At 41.5% G+C, this 27,797-nt stretch overlaps 1 protein-coding gene across 2 annotated transcripts in view; it reads left to right on the top strand.

Annotated features, from left to right (window-relative positions):
• LOC143027189 (eukaryotic translation initiation factor 4E-1A-like) overlaps positions 1 to 27,788 on the top strand; it is a 37,686-nt gene extending 9,898 nt beyond the window's left edge. Inside the window, exons 3-5 of one of the 2 annotated variants that reach the window (XM_076188352.1) lie at positions 668 to 845; positions 4,803 to 4,942; positions 27,001 to 27,788. In XM_076188352.1, coding sequence (XP_076044467.1) covers positions 668 to 845; positions 4,803 to 4,942; positions 27,001 to 27,115 — 433 coding nt within the window. In that variant the 3' untranslated portion in view covers positions 27,116 to 27,788. Of the gene's footprint in view, positions 1 to 667; positions 846 to 4,802; positions 4,943 to 9,563; positions 10,449 to 27,000 lie in introns of those variants that run through there. The other variant, XM_076188353.1, reaches the window with a different exon arrangement.
• The last annotated feature ends 9 nt before the right edge of the window (positions 27,789 to 27,797 follow it).

The following is a 27,797-nucleotide window of genomic DNA, read 5'->3' as shown; positions in this document are numbered from 1 at the left end:
TGACATGGAAGGCGCACACTTGCTGCAACCTCCACAAACAGCCCACTACACTGCACAACAACACCCATGCACTCCAAGAAACCTTAAACACCCAAATACCTATATCACATACAAATAATCTCGTCTCTTCCTCAGCAACCACCAGACACCTCCCTCCAGCAGCATGTCCATAATCATATTCACTGCTCTAGCAAACACTGAAAGACCAACTGATATCCCTTAGTTACCAGAATAGGCTGGATGACCATCACAAATAACTCTCCAGGATGTAAAACTTCACTCCATACTATATAACACATTGGGGAATACTGCATTGAACACAATTATGCACACACACCAACAACACAAATATTCTAGAAGGGATTTGTGGGGAAAACCCTGTTCCAGCTGTGGCAATCCTCAGGGAGATGGAACTGCTTGGCCAGACACACTCGGGAATGATATCTCTCCTCTCACCTCTGGCTTCAAGTTGGAACATTTCTATTTTACCTCTGGGATCATTCCTCTATACCTTCTATTTCTACAATCAATGTTCCTACTAAAATTTTCTGCAAACTTTTCCTAGTCATCTGTAAATTTCAATATGAAATTATTGAATTCCCCTTGTTAGAATGTAAGGTTTATTCCCATGTCAACTTATTTATAATTTAATTTGTTTCTTGCCCAGGTTGTACAACCACATAGAGGTGGCATCCTTGTTGCCAATTGGGTGTGACTACTCTTTGTTCAAACAAGGCATCAAACCCATGTGGGAGGATGAGCGGAACAAGAAGGGCGGTCGATGGCTGATCAATCTCTGCAAGCAACAGCGTTCCTCAGAACTCGATAACTTTTGGTTGGAAGTGGTGAGCATGCAATGTCTTTGTACTTGTGTAATGTAACAGATGGATTGGTTTGGGGGCTTGTGTTATGTATTATAGGAGGATTTTTGGTTTGTGTGAAGAGGTCCTATTGTGGTAGTTTGGGTGCACTTATTTTTAATGCTTTCCAATTTGGGTGTCTCCAGGAATCTTGTTTTGGAAATGCTTCCCTTCTGCCGACCAAAGCCCATACTGCTGATCTTTGTTTTTCTTTTTTATTTTAACTGTCTGGTCTTTGATTTGTGGGTTGAAGGTCATGCATGTCCAGTGATGATTGGGTTGCCAGTTCTCCTAGAAGGTAGAAAGATCCTTTGATATGTGTATGTAGCTGCACAAAGGGGGATGCTCAGGTGATTGTAGATGATTAGAGTGTGGAGGGAAGTTGGAGGTGAGCCAGTTTTGTTGATCGCACTGTGCTTGTGGTTGGGTCAGGAAGATACAAGGTAGTTAGGTTGGCTTGTCTTTTAAGCCATCCATTTTTGTTCCCACACCATAACATGCCTGCATTAGAAATGATGATAGGTAAAAAATGCGCACCTATGAAAAATCTAAGTTCAGATTTCATGCACCACAATGACTGTTTACCACGGAATGAAACTGAGCATTGTGGTATTTTCAGAGTAAACCTACCTTGTATTATAATATTCACGTGTCATGGTTCAATTCCAACAATGAAAGAAGTGCAGGTCTAGTAGTCACAGAGAACACTTGCGTGAGTACGTTTTTGCTTGCCTTTTTTCAGATGACAAGGACTGGTAATATGTGATAGGAGGAAGTTGAAAGTGAATATGGGCAAGATGTTGAGATGTACAAGAGGGAAGTGTGGCAGTAGAGGACAGATGAAGTGGTTTAAGAATTTATGGTCATCTGTAGCAGGGAGGTATTTGGGAATGGATGTGAAGGGGTTATTGCAGATAAAATATGTGGCAGCCTTGAAATTTGAAGTGTTACCACTTTGAAAATTAAAGATGTCTAATTTTACTGGAATAGGTTTTTAGTACTCATCAAAGTACTAAGCTCACTGGCTGATTGGGTTAGAGCATCGTTATTTGTGGTGAAGGTTGAGGGGATGGTGGTTCAAATCCTGCCACCGGCAAAGTTGAACCAAGGGCATGGTTCAATTGTAGACCACCATCTTGGTCATGCAATCCTCTGGGAGAAGCTTCATGATGTTTAGATGTCCTTGGATCTCCTTTGTCGTGTTGAGGGTAACAACTACATTTTGGTGGCATGGGGTAAGAAGGACCGTGTCATCTCGCAGTAGACTAACTTTCCTTGTAGGGGGCCGGACTCAAGGGCTCGACGACATCGAAGGGAGAGTTGAATCCGTCGAGGGGTGGACCTTGTAGGTGGGGAGCCTAGAGATTTTAGTGTTGAGTAGGATCTGGTTCCCAATCCTCATCATCAGAAACAGGAGGCAAGCCATCGGCTCTGCATTTCTTTCTACTTCTACTGGAGACAGAGGCCACCGTTCCCTTTGCCCCTGAGGGGATGGGTTTGTTAGTCTTGCAATGCCCTACGAGTTCAACCTATGCCAGTGCACGAAAAGTAACTGGGAATGTGGGTTCCTCCACGAATGCAGTTTCAACAATTTAAAAAAAAAAAAACATGGACTACGTTGTAGTGCAAGTGCGTTATGTGAGGACATGAGGGTTGGCAGAGGTGCCAGAGTATAGAACCCGTGTCCTGCTCGTATGAGAGTGAGCAGGGTCACTGAATACTAGGAAAGGTCAAGGAGTTGGACCAAATGTCTGGGAACAGGAATGATTAAGGATTTGATGGAATAATTGGTTGGGTGAAGGACGTTAGTTCACAACTGAGGAACAAAAGGAAGAAAATAATAAGGGTAAGCAATTGTCTGAGGGTAGAAAATGACTTTGAAAGGGAAAAGTGGGGGTGGTTTCAAGGGCAACTAGGGATTGCTTAAAGTTTTGTTGGCCATGGGTATTAAAGGAATTAAGTGGGGTGAGATATTGAACATTTCCTTATTCTGTTCAGTTGTTTGTTTCTTGTATGGTCCCTGCTTTCAAACATTCCCAATTTGACTTGTGGGTTTAAGTTTAATGTGGTTAAAGAAGAGTGAACATGTTCAAAGTAGATTTTGGTAATATTAAGCAGTGTGCTTCAGATATATATACATATATACATACATACATACATGCATATAACAAAGGCTTTTTCCCCCTTACAAGGGAGGTAGCCAAAAAGAAAAAGGCATAAAAACCATTCCCACCCATTCCATCCCTAAATACACTCCACTCCCCTCCACTCTACCCTCCCTCCCATCTTGGCACCTCCTGGATGACGGGTCATCCCTGCATCTTGTCCATTGCCCTGGGTAAGGGGTAGTGTCGCAAGATGCAGCACATCCACCCCTCGCACGGAAAAGGAGAAGATTGAGAGAAATCCCTTTGCATAAATTTTTTCTCACATATTACCTCACTACCCATTCCACCTGGTGCATCACATCATCCATATACATCCATTCTCCATTTGCCCCTTTCTTCTGTCCTCTTCCATCCTTCCTCAACAGACATTCCCCTCTTCCCCAAAGCCCCTTTCACCCCATCCATCTGTCTCATCCTAGGTCGCCTTCTCATGTTCAGTCCCTCCACATCTGCCTTCCATACCTCTTTTACTAGTCTTTCTTCACTCATTCTTTCCATGTGTCCAAACCATCCCAATACTCTTTCATCCACCCTATCTCCCAACTCCCTTACCACCCCTGTTCTCCTCCTCACCTCATTTCTCACTCAATCCAGCCTAGTAACTCCTACCATACTTCTCAGGACACCTCATCTTAAACACATTCAAACTCCTTCTCTCTTCCTCTCTTTATGTTCCATGTTTCTGCCCCATAAAATGCTGTTGGCACAATCGCTCCTTCATACAATCTCTTGGCATCCATTCCTAAATGTCTATTCCTCATTACACTTTTGAATCCACCAAGGCATTTACTCACTTTTCTCATTCGTACCCAAGTATCTAAAACTATTCACTTCCTCCAATCTCTCTCCCTTAATACTCACTTCCAGTCTGCTTCCACTTTCACCCCTTGTACGTCTCATCACCTTACTTTTACCCACATTTATCTTCGACTTTCTTCTTTCTCACACACTCCCAAACTCTGTCACCAACTTCCTCAATCCCTCCTCTAATCCTGCTACAAGGGCAGTGTCGTCTGCAAACAACAGCTGGCTCACCTCCCACTTTTCTCCATTTTCTTTAACCATCTCCAATCCCTGACCCACCACCCTTGCATTCACCTCTCGCACCACCACATCCATGTAAAGAATGAACAGCCAGGGCGACGTAACACATCCCTGACAAATTCCCACCTTTACCTCTAACCACTCACTCTCTCCATTTCTAATCCCGACACATTCTCAACTACTCTCGTAAAAACTCTCAATAGCTCCTAGAAGATTTCCTCCTATTCCATATATCTGCAAAACCTCCTACAGTGCCTTCCTGTCTACCCTGTCATAAGCCTTTTCCAGATCCATAAAAGCCCAAAAAATATCCTTACCTTTTCCTATAGCTTTCTCACATATCTGCCTTACCACAAAAATCTGATCTACGCAACCTCTACTTGTTCTAAATCCACACTGCTTCTCACCAATTATCCCTCTGTTCCTCTCCTAATCCTCTCAATCAAGATCCTCCCATAAGCCTTCCTAACGACCCTTACAAAGCTAATCCCTTGGTATATGTATGTATGGTATGTATGTATATATATTTTGTATTTATTTATTTCATTTTTTCTCCATCTTGTGGTCTTTGAAGATCTACACTGTTGTTGGTGACTGATTTGCGAGTTAAAACCCATAGTGGTGAGAACCTTGACTAGTCTAAATTTTGCTTTGCCATTACTGTAAGTGTTTGATAACGTTGAATTTGTTGTTGCCTCATGCCCATACTTACGTAAATTTCCTTCCACAGCTACTCTTATTAGTGGGAGAATCTTTTGAAGATCATAGTGACGACATCTGCGGTGCTGTGGTCAATGTCCGACCAAAGGGAGATAAAATTGGCGTATGGACTGGAGATAGCAAAAAGCCAGAGAGCATCTTAAGGATAGGGTGAGTTAAAAGTAATTTTTAAGTTGCTATTTCAACCATTAGATGGTTCATTTGGGGAGTGTAACAGTGCAGCAGTGCATGATGTTTGGGAATGTACCTGTCATTTCTATTTAAATTTATAAAGGGTTAATCTGTCCGTCTACCTAGGGCTATTTTCCACCTGACAAGGGAGGTAGCTTTTGCTCCCTCTCATCCCAGCTCCTTATGAATGATGGGTCACCCCATGTATCCTGCCCATTATCCTGGACCAGAAGTAATGCAGCAAGACACAGTACATCCGCATCAATTCCACTTCTCTAAATCGGCAACCCCCTCCCGTCCCCCTTTGCAGAGAAAAAAAGACCAGGAGAAATCCCTTCAGGCTACATACTATTCCCCCCCTCCCTTGCATTACAGTATCATCCATATACAGCCATTCTCCACTCACCCCTATCTCCTGCCTTCCCCTCTGGCTCAATGCTCCCCACCCCCAGCTGCCCCCTCAAGTTCACTCCCCCACCTCTGCCCTCCACATTCCTAATAGCTAGGCTTTCATCAGCCCCACCTGCCATCTCCCTTTCCACCCCAGCTCTCCTCCCCATCTCATTTCTCACTCTACCCAACCTTTTAAACCCCCACCATACTTCAGACATTTCATCTCGTACATGTTGAAACTTTTCCTCTGCCTCGCTTAAATTCCAGGTTTCTGCCTCATGCAGTGCTGTCGGCACAGTCACCCCTTCATTTAGTCTCTTCCATTCATACATTTCCAAAAGCCTATTTTGCATGATACTTTTTAATTCCCCCAAAGCATTCACCTGCTTCTGTCTACAATCTACTTCTACCTCCACTCCTCACTCTCCTGCCACCTGCAACCCCTAATACCCAAGGCTATCCATTTCCTTCAGCCTCTTTCCTTTAAGACTCGCTTCCAGCCTGCTGCCTCTCCCCTTGCACATCGCATCACCCTACCCCCACCCACACTTGCCTTCAACTCTCCCAATCTCTATCAACAACCCTCCACTCCCTCCTCCAACTCTGCCCTAAGGGCAGCACCATCAGCAAACCACAAGTGGCCCATCTCCACATTCTTGAACCATCTCCAGTACTCTGCCCATCATCCTGGCCTCCACCTCTTGCACCACCCCATCCATGAACACACCAAACGGCCATGGCAACAAGACACATCCATGTCACAGTCCCACTTTTACCCCAGACCACTCAATCTCTCCATTTCCAATTTTAACACAGGCTCTACTGCTCAAAACTCTCAACACCCCATAACTGTTCTCACCCAATCCCATATATCTGCAAAGCCTTCCAGAGTGCCTTTCTCTCCATCCTGTCACAAGCCCTTTCCAAATCCACAAAGGCCTGAAAAACATCCTTACCTTTTGCTCAATCTTTTTTGCACCTCTGCCTTACCAAGAAAATCTGATCCATGCAACCCTGCATCTTACCCAAAATATTAATATTATTTGTAATTCCTACATATACCAATGGCTCCTTCCCCCTTCCAAGGGAGGTAGCCAGAAACAGACACAAAATCCACTCCCACCCATTCCATTCTCTACATACTCCACTCCCATTTGCCCCTTCCCTCCCTCATATCTTGGCTCCTCCTGGATGACTGGTCATACCTGCATCTCACCCACTGCCCTGGGTCATGATCAGTGTAGCAAGACAGCACATCCACAGCAAAGCCACTTCATTAGGGGGGGGGGGGGTGTTAGGGAGTGGTTATGTATGAATAATATTTTGATGCAGCCCAAAGGGATTTCTCCCTGCCTCCTCTTTCTGCAAGAGGGGACAGAGGGGGATGCTGATTAAGTATATCAGCTTTGCTGTGGATGGTCTGTCACTTGCTGCATTACTTCTGACCCTGGACAGTGGGTGGTAAACAGGGATGATCCATGAGGAGCTGAGATTAGGGGGAAGAAAAGGGTGGTGGACGGGAGTGGGTATTTGCCTGACTTGGCTACCTCCCTTGTAAGGGGGAAAAAAGCCCTTAGTATATAGATTATTATTATTATATATATATAATATATAATCATTATTGATTAATTATATTAATAAATGTTTGATATTGATCTTTTACTGGTATAATTATGAATGTATTATTATATATAATATATAATCATTATTGATTAATTATATTAATAAAGGTTTGATATTGATCTTTTACTGGTATAATTATGAATGTATGCTAACCTTTAACTGTGTCACACAAGGAAGCTATCTATATTTTGAAGACACTGATGAGACATGAACTCGATATTGATAATGAACAGTCATTATTTTGGGGGACTTGTCACATCCCAACAAATGAATCGTGCAATGTTCTTTTATGGTTGAAAACTAATCTCCGCTAGAAAAAATGCTGACCATTTTATCCATTCTGCTACCTTCTGATTTCTTCTTCGCCGCAAGTTACTACCTCTTCAATGCAATATTGTCCATAAGGATAGAAGCACTGGTTGACAAAGTTGTATCTAACTATATACCCAGGGCTTTTTTCCCCCTTGTAAGGGAGGAAGCGGAGTCAGAAGGCATACACCCGCTCCCACCCGTGAATTCCAGTTGGGACTGTTCTGGGTGATGATGGGCACAAAATGAGGGGGGTTCTACATGGAAAAGGAACGTTGTTACTCTTGTCCCTTTTTGTGCGAAATTGTCGTTGTTCCTTACCTACAATACTGACATTTCCTCCTTGGTGCAGCCCTCTTGTGGAGGGAATGCCTTCGTTTATACATTCTTTTCCAATTCACTTGGCCATGCACATTTTCATTTGACACCCCAACTGCAAGTTTTTGATGGACTTGGTCTTTGATGCTCAAAAATTTGATGTGCTTTGGCAAACTTTCCATCCCTCAGTTTTTTTTATAGTTTGCTGATGTACACACATTTTGATTTAATTTTGATGTTGACATTTTGATTTGGAAGTGTCATTGTAAGTAATGTTTGCCCATGCTTATTCTAGTTTGGAGGGCTCAATCTTTTATTATGGTTGATAATGTGTGGGAATATGTTGAAAGGATTAAGAGGGGAACAATAGAAGTGATTGGGAGAAAGAGCAGTAAAATGAAATTGTGTGAATTGTGTATTTGTGATAGGTCAGGTGTTTGTTGGGCTAATGTATTGGAAATGAAGAACTTTTGAAAGGACTCAAATATCTTTAAAAAAATTGTGTGTGAATGATCAATTGGTGTATTGGTACTGCTGTGGTTGTTCATTGTCAGTTGTTGATTGAAGTTGCTATCTATGTATATACATACCAAGAGCTTTTTCTTTCTTTTTCTTTTTCTTTCTCCTCATAAGGGAGACAGTCAAGTCAAAAGATATGCAACCATTCCACTCCCACCACCCTTCCCACCCTCTCATCATAGCTCCTTGTGGATGAAGCGTCCTCCCTGTCTCCCACCACACTGCTCGGGTCAGAATCAATGCAGCAAAACTGGGAGAAATTCCTTCTGGCTGTGTCAGAATGTCATTCACACACAACTCTTCTATAGTATATGTATTACAGCGTCTTGCTGTCCTATTTACTTTCTACCTTTGAGAGGGAGGGTGGGAGGGGTGTGGAGTGTATGTAGGGATGAAATGGGTGGGAGTGTTTTTATGCCTTTCCCTTTTTGGCTACTTCCCTTGTAAGGGGGAAAAAGCCTTGGTATATGTATGTATGTATGTATGTACTTATTTTTTTTATATAATTTTAGTCATGCTCTGCTTTACATAATTTTGAGATGTTGCCTTTAACTACATTGTCTTCAGCATTGTGTTGGGCAAGGGTTGTTTGGCCATACATATAGTCTAGGGAATGTTATTATCCCACTTATAAGGGAGGTAGTCAGTTGAGGCACACACCCACTCCCATCCATCTTCACCATGCAAAAAAGAAATAGCGACAGGTTTATGGTGCTAGTGCTAGCTTGACATCATATACCAAAAGTAATGCAAATACAAAATGGGAAAAGAATAAAAGTAAAAAAGAAATAAACCAGTTGATCCTGAAAGTGAAATTCTAGTAAATTTGATAAAGACTTGGCTGAATACCCATGTAGTTTCACTGGCTGCCATTAGGCAGTGATGGTTGGTAGTGTTTTCAGTTGCAGTTGTTCCACATGCTTTGGTGCTTGTGTGTTTGTGATTTTTCCTTTTGTGTTTGTGACTGCTTTTTTGGTATTTATGATGGGTCCCAAGAAGATGATACTGCTGGAGTAAAATAGAAAGCATTTTAATTGAAGATAGACAGGCAGTGATCAGGTGATGCCAAGCAACCAAGGGCATGGCTGTGGTTTAATTTTTGTGTGTGTTTTTTTATATATATGACCTGGCTTTCATATTTCATAATGCTGTAGAAAGGGGTATTGCTGTTATAGACTGTGGCCTTAACATTTTCATTTTGTTCTTGCTGCACAGGTGTGTGTATAATGCCATATTTTGAGGTGAAATTAGTATGAAAGGGATTTAACTAACTTGGTTGTGGATTGCTTACTAATTTTCTTGTGATTTGAAATCCTATTATTTTTATGCCGGGTGATGTTACTTTTGTTTGATATTTTTTTCTTTTATTATTAGATGGCATCCTTTGGTATATTGCTTTAGCCCATAATGCATCTTTTCCACCAAAATCTCCTTGCAGCAAGAAACTGAAATCCAGCCTAGGTATCCCAGCCCAAGTCAGCATTATGTACCAGATACACGAGTCCACAGCCAAGAAAACAGGATCGTATGTTAGGAGTCACTTCACTTGCTAGAATCATCCTGTTCCCACTGTCATCCTCAGCAACAACCATGATGCCCACACAGATACCCATCACTTAACCCTCTCGATCGGGGTTTCATCAGAGCAGAATAAAATCACCATACAGTAGTGCACCCCACCCCCTTCAGCTTGTTCTTATTCTTTGCTCTTATTTTTTTTTTTATTCTTATTCTTTCCACCCCCTTCTCCATGGTGGGGGGAGGCAGTTGGACTGAGCCATCATTTTGGTCATATCATGTTACTGTATTTACACGTGACATGTTTTAAGAGGAAGTTCATTTACTTTTTGTAATTGAATTACAGTGTGATTATGTTTGTTGCATCTCTTGAATTGTGTGGAAGTGATTTCAACACTACCGTAATTATGATTTGACGTTAAATGTGGCCACGATCAAATTCACTGACATCATTCCATCCCAAACCTTTGCATGAATTTTGGGGGAAGAAAGTGGGTTTTGGTTTTGATTGAACCAAGTTCAGGTTTCCCCCTGAGGCATTTTCCGGTCAATAGGTTAAAAAATTGGTAAATTGTCAATGATTTATATCATTTGTATTCTCATCAGGATTTTGGGCATATCTTTTCAGTTAGTACTTTCATATGTACAGTGTAAATTCAATGAATATCACAAATGTATGGTATACAAGTAAACTTGTTAAGTGGTTTAATTTAATCTGTCTGATATGTATAAAGTGTTGTAATTTTGTCTTGTGCTTTGTGTGTATGTGACACTTGTAGTACTTTAATTATAAGAATGGAAAAGATCCTTTGCTGGTTATTATTTCCTGAGTTGGAGTGAGAACAAATATAATTGAAAGGTAGGTAGGTAGTTTTTTATTTTGTATACATGTTTTCCAATTCCTGTAATACTACTTTCCATTGACCTTTATCCACTTGATTTTGGCTGTGATCACTTGCCACTCCATGCTCTTCCATCCTCGCAACACAAATGCTCCTTCTATTATATAAACTGGGAGCCGTTAACAGCATCATACATCTCCAGAACAGTAGGGGACTTTTGCATTAACCAACACTTTGGCCCATCTCACAATTTACATAGCAGATCTTTATCTCAAATCTTCACCATCCATATCTCATTGCTCAATTCCATGGTGGAATCTGGATGTTGTGCTATGGCTTGTACTGCAAAGAGAATCCTTTACAATTTCCCATAGACAGACATTGTGTATACATATACCAAGGGCTCCCAACCCCCTTACAAGGGAGGTAGCCAAAGTCAAAAGGCATAGTTCCACTCTCACTCACCCCTCCTCCCTCTTTACTTGGCTCCTGGATAATGGGTCATCCCTGAATCTTGCCCATTGCACCTGGTCAAAAGCAGTGCAGCTAGACACGGCAAAGACAAAAAAAAAATAATAATAATAATAATAAAAGAAATCATACTTTTTCCCATCCTGTAGATCATCTTTCTCAGTTCGAGTTGCAAAGACACAATCCTTGACCTTCAGGTACTATTTGGACTGGAATTCACATCCTGAAAGACCACCCTTTAATCAGACGAGGGTTGTTTGGAGTAAGGAGTATGCTTGGAGGGACAAAGGGGACAGGTGACCGAAGTTGTGCTCCATGGTTTATACTCCAATTGATGACTAGTGACCAAACCATGCGACTCCTTTCAAAACAAACCCAGCAGTAGAATTGAATGGTCACCCCCTTCCATTGCAAAAGAACTAAATTCTGGGCTTTACTGTGATAATCCCATGACCCTTGGCCCACATTGGAGACCTGGTGGAGATCAACGAGAAAAAATAAAAACCTTAGCGAGTACAGTCTTTGGACAGCAAAGAGAGGAAACTTACCGATCTAGATGCACAACTTGAAAACCAAACTTGACCACTTGGAGAGCATGGTTCCCAACAATTAGAACACGACTTACATATACCAAAGGCTTTTTTCCCCCTTACAAAGGTAACAAAAAAAATGAGGCATAAAAACCACTCCCAGCCATTTCATCCCCACAACACTCCCTGTTGGCTGCTCCTAGATGACGGATCATTCCTGCATCTCGCCCACTGCCCTGGGTCAGAAGCAGTGTTGCAAGACAAAGCCCATCTATTTCCTCCCATCCTCCTTGTTCCACACACCATCTTCACACGCCTTGTGACTCCCTCTTTGAACCATCCCCATTCCTCTCTCACTTTCTTGTATTTCTCCTTTTCTTTACTGTTTAAACAGTACTCTAAGCACCTCCCTACCTTTTGTCCTTTTCCTCTTTCTCCATCAATCCTCCACTCTCAACTTTCCTTCCAAAAAATCTGATATTCCCCCAGACTCCCCATAGAACATGTACATCATTAGCTCTTCCTACTGTTCTCCTAGTTACCACTATAGTCCATTAAAGCTCTATTTACCACCCTTCCATCCGCCACCCTCTCCCATGTGAACTTGTGCTCGACTTTCTTCCTAAACACTTTGCTATCAACATGCCTTACAAATTTTACAAAAAGCCAAAACGGGAAAGGCCTGGCTGCAGCATAACTGCCCTAGATGCACCCACAACACAGAACCCCTTGTACTAACAATCCCCAGACAACATGATATACCTTCCTCGAGTAACTTGCAGTCCCTCTGAGGCTGTTGCAATTTACCTGAAGACCATGGGTCTTTTTCAAATGAGATCATAGGCACTGGATTTATCGGTATACCGAAAGCCTTGATTATAACAGAAATTGTCAAAACCATCCCAAAAGGACATTGCATACAGAAACCAAAATATTCCCTTGATTATAACAGAAATTGTCATAACCATCCCAAAAGGACATTGCATACAGAAACCAAAATATTCCCTTGAAAAACTATTAGAATGATAATACTGTGCAAGACCCCTCAACCTTTCTTGCCTGTCCTGTTGCATAACGTGAGCACGTCCAACTGAATGAAATTAAAAACTACACCACAAATGTACTAAAATGTCTACAACAGCCTACTAACGACCCATGTAACAATCCATACAAATATTAATGCTGATCTCAAAACAAGCATTATAAGATTGACTACCAGACTCCCTACTCCAAGAAACCATCCCCCCACTCCGATGTTACCCCTGTTGAAGTATCTCACTCAAGAGAAAGGAGTTGCACTTCCAAAGAGTTTGTCACCATTCAGCATGCAAACCGAGGCCTGCCCATAGAAACAGACTTCCTCAAATGCAACCATCACACGGAAGATGCACCAAATCTTAGTGCTCCATGCTTGCCCTACCCAGACTGGTAGCTGTTGATCATTACAAGGGTGGCATGAGTTTTCTGGCAGAGCTTTGGGACAAGTCCGTCTATTGCCCCTGGTTTATCTTGTATGAGGCCTGTGACTTGGGTACCTGGCAACAGCAACCTGGTGGGTCCATAAATCTCTCTGGGAAGTTGTATTGTTTTGTTGTCTAGCAATTGTTAATGCAAAACTAGTATGAGATGCTGTTATTTATTGTGTGTAGAGCAGTTTGAATCTGGCTGGGCCTATTATTTGTTGGAACGATTTCAGTGCTGGATGGTGTTGCGAATGCAAGTGTGCACATTGTCTGATTATTAATTTTTTTTTTTATCTAATTTTTCTTCCTTGTCTTCATTTTTGTACGAGGGGCCGAGGGAGGGAGAGTCATCATTAAATGAAGCGGCTGGCCCTATTGTGGATTTACTGTCTTGCTACATTGCTTCTGACTGGCAGTGGGGTGACGACTTACTCCATTAGGAGCTACGATACCAGGGGAACAGATGGGAGTTGGATGATCAGGCGTGGTGCTTGGCTGGGGATTTCTCTGACAAAGGGGAAGAAGCCTCTGTGTAGTGTGGGCGGCTAATTTACATGTTGGAGTAACTTTGGAGATCAGTTGGAGAACTTGTTTAATTATCAGTATAATCTGGAGGCAACAGATTCACAGCCTTGCATCAAACTGCATAATTGTTTATGCCATACCTGTTCAACTGAATACAGATGGAAGGCACATTCCCAAAACAGGGACCAAGCTTTCCCAGATGACTTGGCAGAGGTCAGAACCAGCCTAAGTAAGCACTTTGTATGGTGATTGGTTTCCTTTTCTTTGGTGCACTGCCATCAGAAGAGTCTACCTTTTGCATGGGTGCTATAAGGCAAAAAGTTTCCAGTAAGTGATATGCAGTAATACAAAATTGTGCTTCTTTCCTCAATGTATCATCACATGATGACATTTTCCTAAACCACAGCCTTGAACTAATTCTTTGTATGGCCGAATTCAAAACCATTGGCGGTGGCACATTTAGAGTCTCCAAAGTGCTGGCAGTCCAAGGAGTGACATGGGCATGGATATTACTTCTATACAATTTAACTCAAATATGTTAGAACTTGTGGTAGATTGAAAGTCACTATTAGTGTGGGATATTGATCTTTGTACCATTTATGGTTTTAGTTACTACACAATTTTATATATTTCTATTTTGGTGTGATATTGTAGAGATGGGATGCAGACAACTACACCATTGCTGTTGAAAGTTCTTTAGTGGTGTTTGAATTGGGGCAATTGCCATGGTCTTAGAGCTATGACTTTGTCATACTTAGCTCTTGATTCTAGTTCTGTTGTTAGGGTATCTTGTGGCCACATTTCAGTTCCACCTTGGTCTCCAAGTTTGCAGTATATTCTCACAGGGCATTTCTTGATTATTGATTCATTGTTGGTAGATTTTGGGAACAAAAATCTTGGTTTATCCAGTTTGGGTTTGGTATGGGTCAAACGGATGGTTAGCAAGGCTTGGGGAGTTTGGGAAGCTTGGGAATGTTAAATCTTGGTGGGATTACCAGTTGTGGTGACTTGTTATCCTCTGTAGAGGGTGCTCTGGTGTTACATTATATATTGTTCATAAGTTTGGGGGGTGGGACCTCTCTACTTCACTCCCAGGGGAGGGTAGGAGTGCAGCATAGTAACTTTGGTTGTGGGAGGGTTATTTTTGGCATTTTCTCATTACGATGTTTAACACATTTTTTGTTCCGTTTCTAAATGCCGTTTCCTGGTGTATGTCCCATTATTATATATGTATATATAAAACACTCGTTTAATCAGAAGTTTGGGTTTGTGGTTATGAGTTTTTCGAAGTTTTCATATTTTTCAAGAAAAAATTAACAGTTCATATAATTATCAACAGAGTATATGTTTTATGACTCAAGCTTATCAAAAACCAAAAAGTAAAAACAAATGGCAGTTATAAAGTAATTTGAACGTGTCAGAAATGATTGGATTTCCTGGATTTGTGGTTTTAGTCTAGGTTGCACTCCCACACCAGCCCCCTGATATAGTGCCCCTGGTACCCCTGCTTTAATTTAATGAAGTGGCCTTGCTGTGGATGTGCTGTGTCTTGCAACAGTGCTTCTGTACCTCTGCTTCATCTCCTTCACATCTTGGTGGATTGTTCACCTTGTTCTTCTGAGTAGGTGCCCACCTTTGATTTTGGCCTCAGATAACTTGGGGAAGAACTCAAGAAGGTACTTAAGAGCAGCTGATTCCTGGTTGAAAGTGGCAGCATGAGCACAATCCTGGGATCAACCAGTAGCTCCCACATGATGATCCAGGTCTCGACTACAAATTCTGTTCGCTGGTCCCAGTACTTCCTGGTGTAGTGGTCGCAGGTGGCTCTGCTGTCCCAAAGACACAAAAAGCATTGGAATTTGATATAGCCTCCCTGGAGACAAAGCAGGAAAACCAACATCTTAGTCTCCAATGATTTCCCAATTGTACTGGTTGTATTGCAGAGCCTCCAGGAGGACTCTTGCTGTAGTAGTCTTCCTTCAGGCAGACTGAATGGGTTAGGGGCAGCATCAGGAACTTGTTTCCTTTGTGGCAGAGCTATCTATGAAGAGCCTCCACTCCTTGGGCACAGATGGCACCCCAATAATGTCATACGGTCCCTGCACATCATGACAGAAACAGAGGCTATCCCTAAGAGTGAGCCTGAGAAAGGTTCGTGTCAACTACACTGACTCCTCATTAACCAAGTTCCACTGCTTCATCCTGGAGATGAATACCTCTGCATTGGACTTCGACCTGTATCCCTGACCAAGTCATTTACTTTTTTTGATTTGGGAAAAAGGAACTTTCTCAGGTAACTCAAGCAGGTAAGCAAAGTCCTCAGTATCCATCTCCTCTTCAAAATAATTGTATTGGAGCAGTTGATGATGGGATATCTGGGTAATGGACAGCAGCAGCATTCTTTCCCTTCCGCAGTTTGCTAACACCCATCATATGGAGTGGTCTGCATATATAACAAGGAATTGGGGGTGCTGGGAGCCCCGTGCAGCTATCAGAAAGTGTGGAACTTAAAATCTGAAAGTATGAATTATAAACATGTTAAATGAATATATATGTATAAAATATGTAGGGTAATTCAGGCTAGTCATCAGATTTTGGGGAAAAAATAGTTTTTAGCACCAAATTGCACTTGAAAATGTGGCATTGCTTTTGCTGCAGTTCAAAAAATTTATTAGGTTGAATGCTAGTGGCTAACCTAGTTATTACAAACCCAAAATTATAATAATAGCATTTTTTCATTTATTTGGGACCTAAGTAACAAAAAATTATTACAAGTCAGGAACAGATTTTATATATTGCATTTATATAATATATGTATGTATTTATATACATACATATACCAAGGCTTTTTCCCCCCTTTCAAGGGAGGTAGCCAAAAAGGGAAAGGCATAAAAACACTCCCACCCATTTCATCCCTAAATACACTCCACACCCCTCCCACCCTCCCTCTCATCTGAGCACCTCCTGGATGACGGGTCATCCCTGCACCTTGCCCACCGCCCTGGGTCAGAAGCAGTGTTGCAAGACACAGCACATCCACAGCAAGGCCGCTTCATTTAATCGGCGACCCCCCCCTCTCCGTCCCCCCTTGCATATAAGGAGAGGACGGGGAGAAATCCCTTTGGGCTGCATCAAAATTTACTCACACATACTATATAATATATACTATATAATATAATATATATAATGTATATAATATATATATTATATACATGGTGTTATGAAGGATACATACATACATATACAAAGGCTTTTTTTCCCCTTACCAGGGGGGTAGCCAAAAAGGACAAGGCACAAAAACATTCCCACCCATTTCATCCCCGAAAACACTCCACACCCCTCCACCCTCCCTCCCATCTTAGCACCTCCTAGATGACGGGTCATCCCTGCACCCTGTCCACTGAAGGATAGGCTGAAAATTTAAATCTTGATAAAAAGGCCTTTAGACCAGATTAAAAAATTGGGAAACACACGGCTCAAATTCATGTGTGCAGTATTGGATGCCTGAGGTACGATGATTGATGCATCACAATACTCACATTATAAGATATGAAGTCAGTGCAGTGTTACTCATTCTCCTTCACCGGTTAATAATAAATGCAGAAGTAGTGATCAAGCCAGTTCACAGAATTCAAGGACCTCCACTACAACTACAAAATAAGTATCAGGATGCCAACACCAGCATCCTTGTGTGCCCACTCGTGCCTCGTGATGCCTACGTAGGTGTCATCATATGGAAGAGGTAAAAAAAAAAAAATATAGCTCCAACCCTAAACCAAATCCTGGGTGACGGAACACCAGTACATTAATGATTTCTCCACAGCTTCCTATTGTTACGGGTATTTTTCCACATCCATCCTAGAACCTGCATCCTATGATGCATACATGAAATGTGATGCGGTACAATTTTGGTCTCCGTCTTTTAGAATGGATATCAATTCACTGGAATCGGTACAGAGCAGAATGACCAAAATAATACATGGGGTCAGATATTTACCTTACGAAGAGAGGCTTAGGCACTTTCACTTATACTCTGGAAAGACACAGTGCAGGGTGATCTAATAGAGGTGTTTAAGTAGATCAAAGGCTTTAACAAGGTCGTCATATTAAAATAACGGCAGAACTCGCAGTAATGGACTTAGATTGGACAAATTTTGATTTAAGAAGGGAATAGGCAAGAATTAGTTTACTAATAGGGTGGTCAACGAATGGAATAGACTTAGTAACCATGTAGTGAGTGCTGAAACTATAAGTTATTTTGAGAAATGGTTAGACAACTTTATGGATGGGGATGACAAGTGGTAATGGACATGGAACTGTCTAGTGTAGGCCTTATGGTCTCTTGCAGTCTCTTTCATTCTTATGTTCTTAAAATAACAATAACTTATTGATATAAGTGCTATTCAAATTGACTTCAGGCAACTTTCCATACTTGTACTAGTTTTCTGCCCATTGCAGCCAAAAGCTTTTAGTAGGTTGTAGCCAGAAAAGGTTAGGCCACAAGAGAACCTCAATTAAAACCTGGCAGCAGTGAGTTGTGGAGTCCAACATGAAACCCTCTCAACAAGGCACCCTACCTATGGGAGGAATAGGGAGCCTTAAGACAAAATTATATGTGGGGATATTGGAATACATGTTTATATCCCAAAAGGCATCCTTTCCCATTATAAGGGAAGTAGCCAGCCAATGGATGCACTCACCCTCTGCCCATCCCCCACACATTTGTTTCTTAAATATCTCTTAGCACCTAATGGATGAAGGGCTATCCTTGTACCCTGCCCACCACCTGGGTCAGAAGCAATACCCTCTACAGCAGTCAACAGCCAAAGCTGGTTTTCCACTGCTTCACTTGCATGGCAACCCTCGTTCCTAGTCCCCTCATAAATATATAGAGAAGCTGAGGAGAAATCCCTTTATGCAGTCAATTATCCATTCACAACAATTCTCTGCCCATACCTATCTCCTGTCTTCTCCCTTCCCTGCTCAAAAGACAGGCTACCATTCTCAGTCATCCTCACAAGTTCACTTCATCCACCAGTGCCTTGCACACTCTTTGTTAGTCTTCTTTCACTCGTTCTTTCCATATGCCTAAACCATCCCTGTATGAGCAACCCTCTCTACCAGCTCCCGTTCCACCCCTTCACTCGCCAACTCACCTTGTGTCTCACTCAGTCCATCCATGTAAGCCCCACCATACATTTAAATTTCTCCTTTCTGCCACCCTTGCATTCCAAGTCTGTGCTTCATACAATGCTGTATGCACAATCACCCTTTCATATAGTCTTTTCTTTGTGCCCATCCCTAGATACCTATTTCTTATGACATCTTTCATTCCATCAAGACGTTTACTCGGTTCCCACACCCTGTAGTTTACTTTCATCCAGATTTCCATTCCTTGTTACACATGACACTAAGTTCTTGAAACTATCCTATTCCTTTAGCCACTCTCTTTTTTAAGACTAACTCACTGCCACCCTTACCTCTTTTACATCTCATCACCTTGCATTTATCCACATTTACTTTCATATATCTTCCCAAACTTTCTCACTAACTACCTTAGAACCTTGTCTTACCCATGAGTGTAGTGTCATCAGCAAACAACAACTGGCTCACCTCCCACTTCCCTTCACACCCCTGTATATCACCCTCACATTAAAAACCATCACTAGGACCAACTTTGGACAACATAAATAAACTAATAACCATCAAGACTACTCCTGAACAGCATGGTTCCCAACAATCAACAAATCAAACAGTTTACAAGAACTACAGAATGAAGCAGAGGACAACAACAGGACACACCAAAACCACTCCTATAGGGCACCTAAATACAGAAACCAAAATCCTCTCAAAAGAACATCACATGAAAAAAGACTGTCAATATAGTAACAGGTTTCTTCCCCCTTGTAAGGGAGGTAGCCAACCAAGGCATGCCTCTACCTTTTATTGTAGCTTCATATGGACAAAGTGTCATCCTTGCCCCCTGTCCATTGCCTGGCTCAGAAGCATTGCAGCAAAACACAGTAAGGCCACTTCATTTAATTAGTGACCCCCCCTCCCCCTCTCCATCCCCTCATGCAGAAAAAGAAACAACAGGAGAAAATCCTTTTGGGTTGCATCAAAATATCATTCGCACATATTCCCACCCACTCCCATGCATCACAGCATCATCAACACATGACCATTCTCCACTCACCCCAATCTTCTGTCTTCTCCCTTCCTTAACAGACATTCCTCTCTTTCCCAGTGCCCCTTTTACCCCATCCATCCATCTCATCCTTGGTCGTCCCTTCATGTTCACTCCCACCACCTCTGCCTTCCACACCTCTTTTACTAATCTTTTTTCACCCAATCTTTCCATGTCTCTAAGCCATCCCAATACTTTCATCCCTATCTCCCAACCCCCATTCCACCCACACACTCCTCCTCACTTGTTTCTCAATCTATCCAGTTTGGTAACCCCTACCATACTTCTCATGCATTTCATCTCAAACACATTTGAATTCTTCCTCTCGTATGTTCCATGTTTCTGACCCATATAGTGCTGTTGGCACAATTACCCCTTCAGACAATCTACTCTTAGCATTCATTCCCAAATGTCTATTTCTCATTACACTTTTATAATCCCCCAAGGCATTTACTTGCTTCTCTCAATCTATATTCCACCACTCCTCCCTTTCTACTCTACTACACATTAAAAATTTTGACTGGCTGTAACAACTTTCTCCCTATCCTGTACATCTGCAGTACTTCGTACAATGCCTTCCTGTTGACTGTTGTAGGCTTTTTTCCAGATCCCCCCCCAAAAAAAAAATCCCTATATTTGGCCAAAAACTTCTTGCATATCTGCTTTGCTGCAAAAATTTATATAAACTCATCCTGTAACTTTCTTAATCCTACACTGCTCCTCCCTAGTTACTCCTTCGTTTGTCTTCTAATCCTTTCACTTAACACCCATGTTCCTCTTTAACCACACTCAACAAACTGATCCCTCAAAAACTACTGTGTTATTTGTCCCCTTTTCCTTTGTAAAATGCAACTGTACAAGCACTCCTCCAGTCCTCTGATACATTCCCTCTGTGAGGCACACATTAAACACCTCACTTATTGAGAGCAATCAAAGTGGCATTTACCTATATGGACGAAGAAATGATAAGGAAAATACTTACTACACTAATAAGACCAAAACTCGAGTACGCAGCATCACTTTGGACACCCAGTACCAAAAAGAATATTAAGAAACTAGAAAGATTACAAAGAGCGACAACAAAACTAGCACCGACACTCGCCGAACTAACATATGAGCAAAGACTATCCAAATTGAACCTACCAACTCTGGAACAAAGAAGAGAAAGAGGAGATTTGCTAACTATCTACAGAATAATGAAAGGAATGGAAGTTTTAGACAGGAACGACCTATTAATGTGGGACAACGGTAAAACAAGAGGACACGGAAAAAAATTTGAAAAAGGATAGTTATAGAAAAAACTTGAAAAGGAACAGTTTCCCACACAGAGCGATAAATACATGGAACAAATTAGACAACAAAACAGTGTGTGCTAACACTATACAAGATTTTAAGATAAAACTTGATGCGGAGAGATACAAAGACAGGTCACCACGAGCATAGCTCCCCTCCCGTATATTACAACTAGGTAAATACTAGCCAGTCTACTATAACTGCTCTTGCCTCTATGAGCCACTGCTTGACACCCATCTAATCCAGGTACCTTACTAGCTTTCATTACTTTCAATGGTCTTGGTACCTCATCCTTTCCTACAGCTCCATCATTCATTTTTCTAATACCTCCCACTCCCACAATCAATCAATACCTTACATAAACTACAATTGGGAATTCCCTGAAATACTTTACTCATCTTTCCCTTGCCATCTTCACTTCCATTAACATCTATCCATCTGCACCCTGTACCTTTTCTTCTTGACCTGAGTTCCCCCCTCCACACACACACACTTTACTTCCTTCCAGAATATATATTTTTAAATTATCCATCAAAGTCCTACCCCATTTTATATCTGCCCTCCTCTTTGCCTCCCTCACCTTGCATTTTGCTTCTCTTCTATCCCTCATGTGCTCCCCTTGTTCTACTTTGCTTAAAATCCTCAAACACGACCTTAAAATTTATATTACTAATGTTTTTAGGAATAAAAAACTCATTAAAAGACAATAACAATACTACCTTCAGGAGTGAGGTAAGGGTGTGTACTTACTCCAACAATTTTCAACATCGTCATGGACTGGGTATTAGACATTGTCAATCATTTCCTTTTGTGGAGCATCCATTGGCAACACTAGTTACTGACCTGGTCTTTACTGATGATGCACTTCTTTTGGAATTGTTGAAGGTCCTGGTTGCACCCTTTGAGTCACTGCACAGGGAGGCAAGATTGCTTCAGTCTCCAGGTGTTCTGTACCAAGGCCAAGATCTTGGCATTTGGGGATTTGGATAACACAGTTCAAGGGACCATTGATGGGTACCTGAATGTGGTGGTCCTACAAGATGGACAGCAAAACTGCCCATTTTCAAAACCTCGCAACCCATTAACCTCTATTAGGAGTTTCACCCTGGAAGGGCCCAAGATCTCTCTTCATCTGTGGAAGGTTCTGAGGATCATTGCCAGCCACTGTGGGGCTGCAAGTTTTCCAATTGAAGTCGAGGCATTGATTGATTAAGTGAATCGGTCCATAGACGTGGCAAGGACTTGGAAAGCTTCACATACCTTGGTAGTGTAGTGAATAACAGTGATGGGTATGTCAGTAAGTCCTTCAAAGGATTGGCATTGCCCATGGTGTCGTTAACTTGGTTAAAAGGAACTCCATGTGAGGAAGGAGCCTTTATTAGTGCACCATATTGTTTGTTATATAGCTTTACTTGATAAAACTGTAACAAGCAAAACGTTACTAATAACATGCCGTTTCTTTTTATAAGACTTGTCGGCAGCTGCCAGTTACATACATTATTAACTCGCTCAACCAAAGTGTATGGTGTTGTCAATAACTATACTCGCATTACCCCCAGAAAAAAAACAAATTGACAGATAAAGTAAGATTTTAGCAGGAGGACCAAGAATCAACTTCAAGTTGTTTGTGCTCCTTGTTTTGCTGTATGGCTATAAGATGTGGACATTTAACGCTGACTTGAAGAGGTGTTTTGACATCTTTGGTACTAAATGCATTTGTAGAATCATGGGGTATTGCTAGAATGACTACCTATCAAACCAGAGACTTTCTTAAGACTTGGTCTAGGCCAGTTATCAGCATAGTGATGTTAGTAAGTTTGCAGATGACACTAAAATAGGATGCCTAATTAGGTCAGAAGAAGATGCTGAGATTCTGCAGGATGATCTTAACAAATTGTTCACATGGTCGGTGAAATGGCAAATGAACTTCAATATCTCTAAGTGTACCATGTTAAACGTAGGGCTACACAACCCCAAAAATAGATACAGCTTAGATAACACGCTTTTAGAGAAAACTGAGTGCAAGAGACTTGGGAGTTCTTGTGAGTCCAGACCTTAAAACCAGGAAACAGTGTATTAGTGCCAGGAATAAAACTAACAGAGCATTAGATTTCATTGCTAGGATGGTAACGAATAGAAGTGCAGAGGTAATTATCAAACTCTATCTAGTGATAGTTAGACCCATCCTTGACTATGCGGTACAATTTTGGTCTCTGTCCTACAGAATGGACATCAATTCACTAGAATCAGTACGGAGAAGAATGACCAAAATGATACATGGACTCAGAAATTTGTCTTATGAAGAGAGTCTTAGGCACCTTAACTTACACTCTCTGGAAAGACGCAGAGTGCGGGGTGATCTAATAGAGGTATTCAAGTGGATCAAAGGCTTTAACAAGGGTGATGCAAACAAGGTCATCAAATTAAAACAACAGGGCAGGACTCGCAATAGTGGTTTTAAACTGGAGAAATTTAGATTTAAGAAGGAAATAGGCAAGAATTGGTTTACTAATAGGGTGGTCAACAAATATAATAGACTTGGTAACCATGTAGTAAGCACTGAAACTATCAGTTGTTTTAAGAAACGACTAGACTTTATGGATGGGGACGACAGGTGGTGATGGATATAGAGCTGCCTAGTATAGGCCTTATGGTCTCTTGCAGTCTCCTTCATTCTTATGTTCTAATTCATAAATGTCAACTGATTATATGGACATGTTGCATGTTTCCCCGATGTTAATCCTGTTCACGGGGTTTACCCTTCAAAAGAACTTTCAGTAGAGGTGAAGAGGATGATCACAAAACTCATGGCTAGGACAAGTCAGCAGTACCTACTGAGAGCTATTTGGAATGAGATAGGTCTGCATGGGAGCTTGCTTCAGAGATGATGATGATATGGTTTAATGTCAGAAACTCCTACCATTGGAAGGCTAGGATGGTACCCCTTACAGAGGACTTCGTATTGTGGAAGTTAATGAACCATGCCCTTCAACTTTGCTGTGGTACTCAACTTTGCTGTTGGCAGGATTCAAACTGCCATCCCCACGACTTTTGCCACAAGTAATGACTCCTTAACCCACTTGACCAATGAGCTTCCCTTGCTCAGAGATACTGTAGGGATTGGCAACAGTGAGTGAATGAAGTGATTTACCCCATGATGCATGAATTAGTTGTTATTTATTTATTTATTTTTTTCCTACAAGATGGATCTAACCTAACCGTCATCCAGGAAGTGCTAAGATAAGAGGGAGGGTGGAGGGGAGTGGAATGTATTTAGGGATGGAATGGATGGGAATGATTTTATGCCTTTTTCTTTTTGGCTACCTCCCTTGAAAGGGGGAAAAAGCCTTGGTATATGTACCATATTTTTCGGACCATAAGGCGCACCCGTAATTTGCTATTCCCCGTCCTTATATAAGGCGCGCCTGGTGTCGTCATCGGATAATCATGCATATGTGAGTGCATTCAGAACTGAAAATTTTCGTTGTTGAATGAGAAAAATCGGTTGGGATTTAGCAAAATTACAAAAATAAATGAAATTTTTTTTTTTTTTTTGGTCAGTGAAATCAGACCACCTTCATGGATTGTCTGCCCTGCCAATACCCCTATAAAACGACATAAACATGTTACGGGAATTGTGGAGAATAAAACCAACATTAGCAGTTTTATTCCTGGAATTCTCTATTCACTTAAAAACACAAGATTTATTACAAATGACAGTCAATTTTTATTTTCTACCATGGGCGCAATAGAAAATTAATTATCAATTGTGTAAATTATAATGTATCAACGTAATAAGCAATTTTTTGAGTGGAAATAAAAAACAAAAAAGGTGTTAAAACAGATTTCGTAAGTAACAAAGCCGTGTTGGACGAATAGTACGCCATGCTTGATGCCGACGTTGAAGAAATGAAAGGATAAATTCGTCTAACCTAACCTAATCTGTGTTTAATAAATCATTACCTGCAAATTAAATGTCATCTGGCTCGACCTCGTTGTCATGAGAGACATTGGCGGGCTTTTCAACCACTCTCTCAGCTTGCGGGGTATTCAAAGTTCTTGCAGCTTGAAGGAATGCATGCATCTCTGCTCCATAACATTCCTTCCAGAAAATGTACCTGGCGAGGTACTGTCGGAAGTACAGAGGCCGTCAATTGACAGACGACAAGATGGCGTCCCGATCCTATGCTACCAACTTCGTTCATTAGCATAGTTGCTTGTAGCAAGGTATTTTTTTTTTTCATTTCCACCCACAAAATTGCATATTATGTTGATACATTTTAATTTACAAAATTAATTATGTTGATACATTTTAATTTACAAAATTAATAATTAATTTTCTATTGCTATATTGCGCCCATGGTCGAAACTAAAAAAATACCCAAATGACTACTGTCGGAGTGGAGCGAGACTAGACCACTGCAAAATGGCTGTCTGTGTTGCGGTGGTATGGACTCGAAAACTGTTGAAGTTTTCTCAATTTTCTTGTCAAGATACATGCATCTTGGTTATAACTTGGTTGTAACTTTTGCTAGGCCTATGCACTGTCGCCGTCGGCAGGCTAGCTACAAAACGTGTCAAAATAGTACGTCACTGTCCGAGGGTTTTTGTTGCACTGAAGCCACACATAAGGCGCACCACCTGATTTTGGCTGATTTTAAGGTTTTTGTCCGCACCTTATGGTCCGAAAAATACGGTATGTATGTACAAGGCTTTGGGGAAGAGGGGAATTTATGTTGAGGAAGGACAGGAGAGGACAGAAGACAGGGGTGAATGGAGAATGGTTGTATATGGATGATGTTGTGATCCATGAGGTGGAATGGACGGGGGATGGGGGGTGAGGTAGTATGTGTGAGCAAAATTTGACGCAGCCCGAAGGGATTTCTCCCCGTCTTCTCCTTTTATGCATGGGGGGACGGAGAGGGGGGTTTGCCGATTTAATGAAGTGGCCTTGCTGTGGATGTGCTGTGTCTTGCGACACTGCTTCTGACCCAGGGCAGTGGACAAGGTGCAGGGATGACCCGTCATCCAGGAGGTGCTAAGATAAGAGGGAGGGTGGAGGGGTGTGGAGTGTATTCAGGGATGGAATGGGTGGGAATGATTTTATGCCTTTTCCTTTTTGGCTACCTCCCTTGTAAGGGGGAAAAAGCCTTGGTATATGTATGTATGTACAAGATGGATCTCCTTTCCCAACTGTGATTACTACATACCATGTACACCCACCATGGAACATCAGCATCCCCATAGCTTATGAAGATTATGCTCATATATTTACCCACAACCTACTGACTGATTCTGCACCATGAACCTATTTCTTGGTAGTGGTCATAAGGATAGACTTGTGACTAGCAACAGCCACATGGTCCACAAGTCCTCACTTGTGGAAAAGATATTATGTTGCTGACTGCATCTCGGGCTTGACTTATTCTATGTTGTTATTGTTAAGCTAGATGGTAGCCTGAACATAATGTGCTAGTGTGGTTCTAGCTCATTGTGGGAAGGAATAGGGAAATGCTAGCAATGAGAATATAGAAAGCAGAAGTGGAGTGAATGAGTTTTAAAGGAAAAGTGAGAACGAGATGGATGCATAGAGTTAAGGGAGCTTTGGATGTACATTGTATGTGTTCAGCAGGGGATTAAGTGCAGAATAGAGTGAATGAAAGGAAGATACAGCTTTAAATATTATTACATCCATAAATTTCTTTAGCATGGATGAGAAGGTGGTAAGGTTGCCATACTTTGAACAGGTGTTGATAAACTAGTTGTGGCTGTTGGAAAAACTATGTCAAATTGGGGGAGTGTGGTGGGGGACAGAGCTACCCTACTTCCCCAAGGGCCAAAGTGGGAGGGGTGGTTTAATGGTATATGCTTGTGTGTGTCACACGTGCACTTGATTCAACCACGGTTTATAATGGGGAAAGGAACTTTGGTAAAAAGATATAATTCCCCATTGACAATTAAGTCACCGTGAAGTATTAATTTTAATCAACTGAAGTGTTCACACGAGAAGAATGTTTTCCTTGACTAATGATCATTGATGTTGCAGGACAATCCTCAAGGAGAGGTTACGCATACCACGCCAGGTCAACATTGGATTCCAGGCACACACCGACACCATGTCCAAGTCAGGATCCACAGCCAAGAATCGCTTCACTGTCTGACCTTAGCTGGACAGACTAGTAGAGGACCCAAGCAAGGTGGCTGAATGTGCACCAAGACGACGGAGATGAACCATATTTGTAAACTGCAGATGACATTGTGCTCACCAATGACTTGCTCTACCTGTAGCAGTCCTAAGTCATTGGTGTGAATAAATAACTTAAAATATAATAATTCTGCATAATTTTTTTCCCAAGAATTCACAGCTTGGCTCTTAGCATTGTGTATATCCCACATTTTACAGCAAGCCCACCAAGTTTTCTTTTGTTTGTTTAAATCACCTTGAAAGTAGGACAATTCCCAAACTTGGGAATCAATATTATCAATGATAACCTCACTCTTATGAAGTGATGGGAACTAAAGACTTGTAAGATTTTGATAGTTGTACATACAAGTATACACAACAGCTTGAACAGTGAGAATATGCACCAAAGCTGTTAGCTTTTTAGAAAGTGATATATTAGCAGTAGCAAGGGGTTGCTACTTGGGGTGGAAGTGATGGCAAGGCTCTTGAACTTGACAAAGTTTCCCATAGAGGAAACTGAGGCTTGCTTCCAAATGTGAGGAATTGGCAAGTTCGTGTCCAGCTGAGCTAAACACTACAGTCTTAAATTAAAAATAAAAAGAAGATAAAAAAAACAAATAAAATAGAATAAAAAAAAAAAAAAAAAAAAATTATAATAA

This window comes from Oratosquilla oratoria, chromosome 7 (assembly GCF_046742065.1).
Source record: "Oratosquilla oratoria isolate Oo_2021 chromosome 7, ASM4674206v1, whole genome shotgun sequence".
NCBI lineage: Eukaryota > Metazoa > Arthropoda > Malacostraca > Stomatopoda > Squillidae > Oratosquilla > Oratosquilla oratoria.
This window is presented reverse-complemented; position numbering and strand designations above follow the sequence as displayed.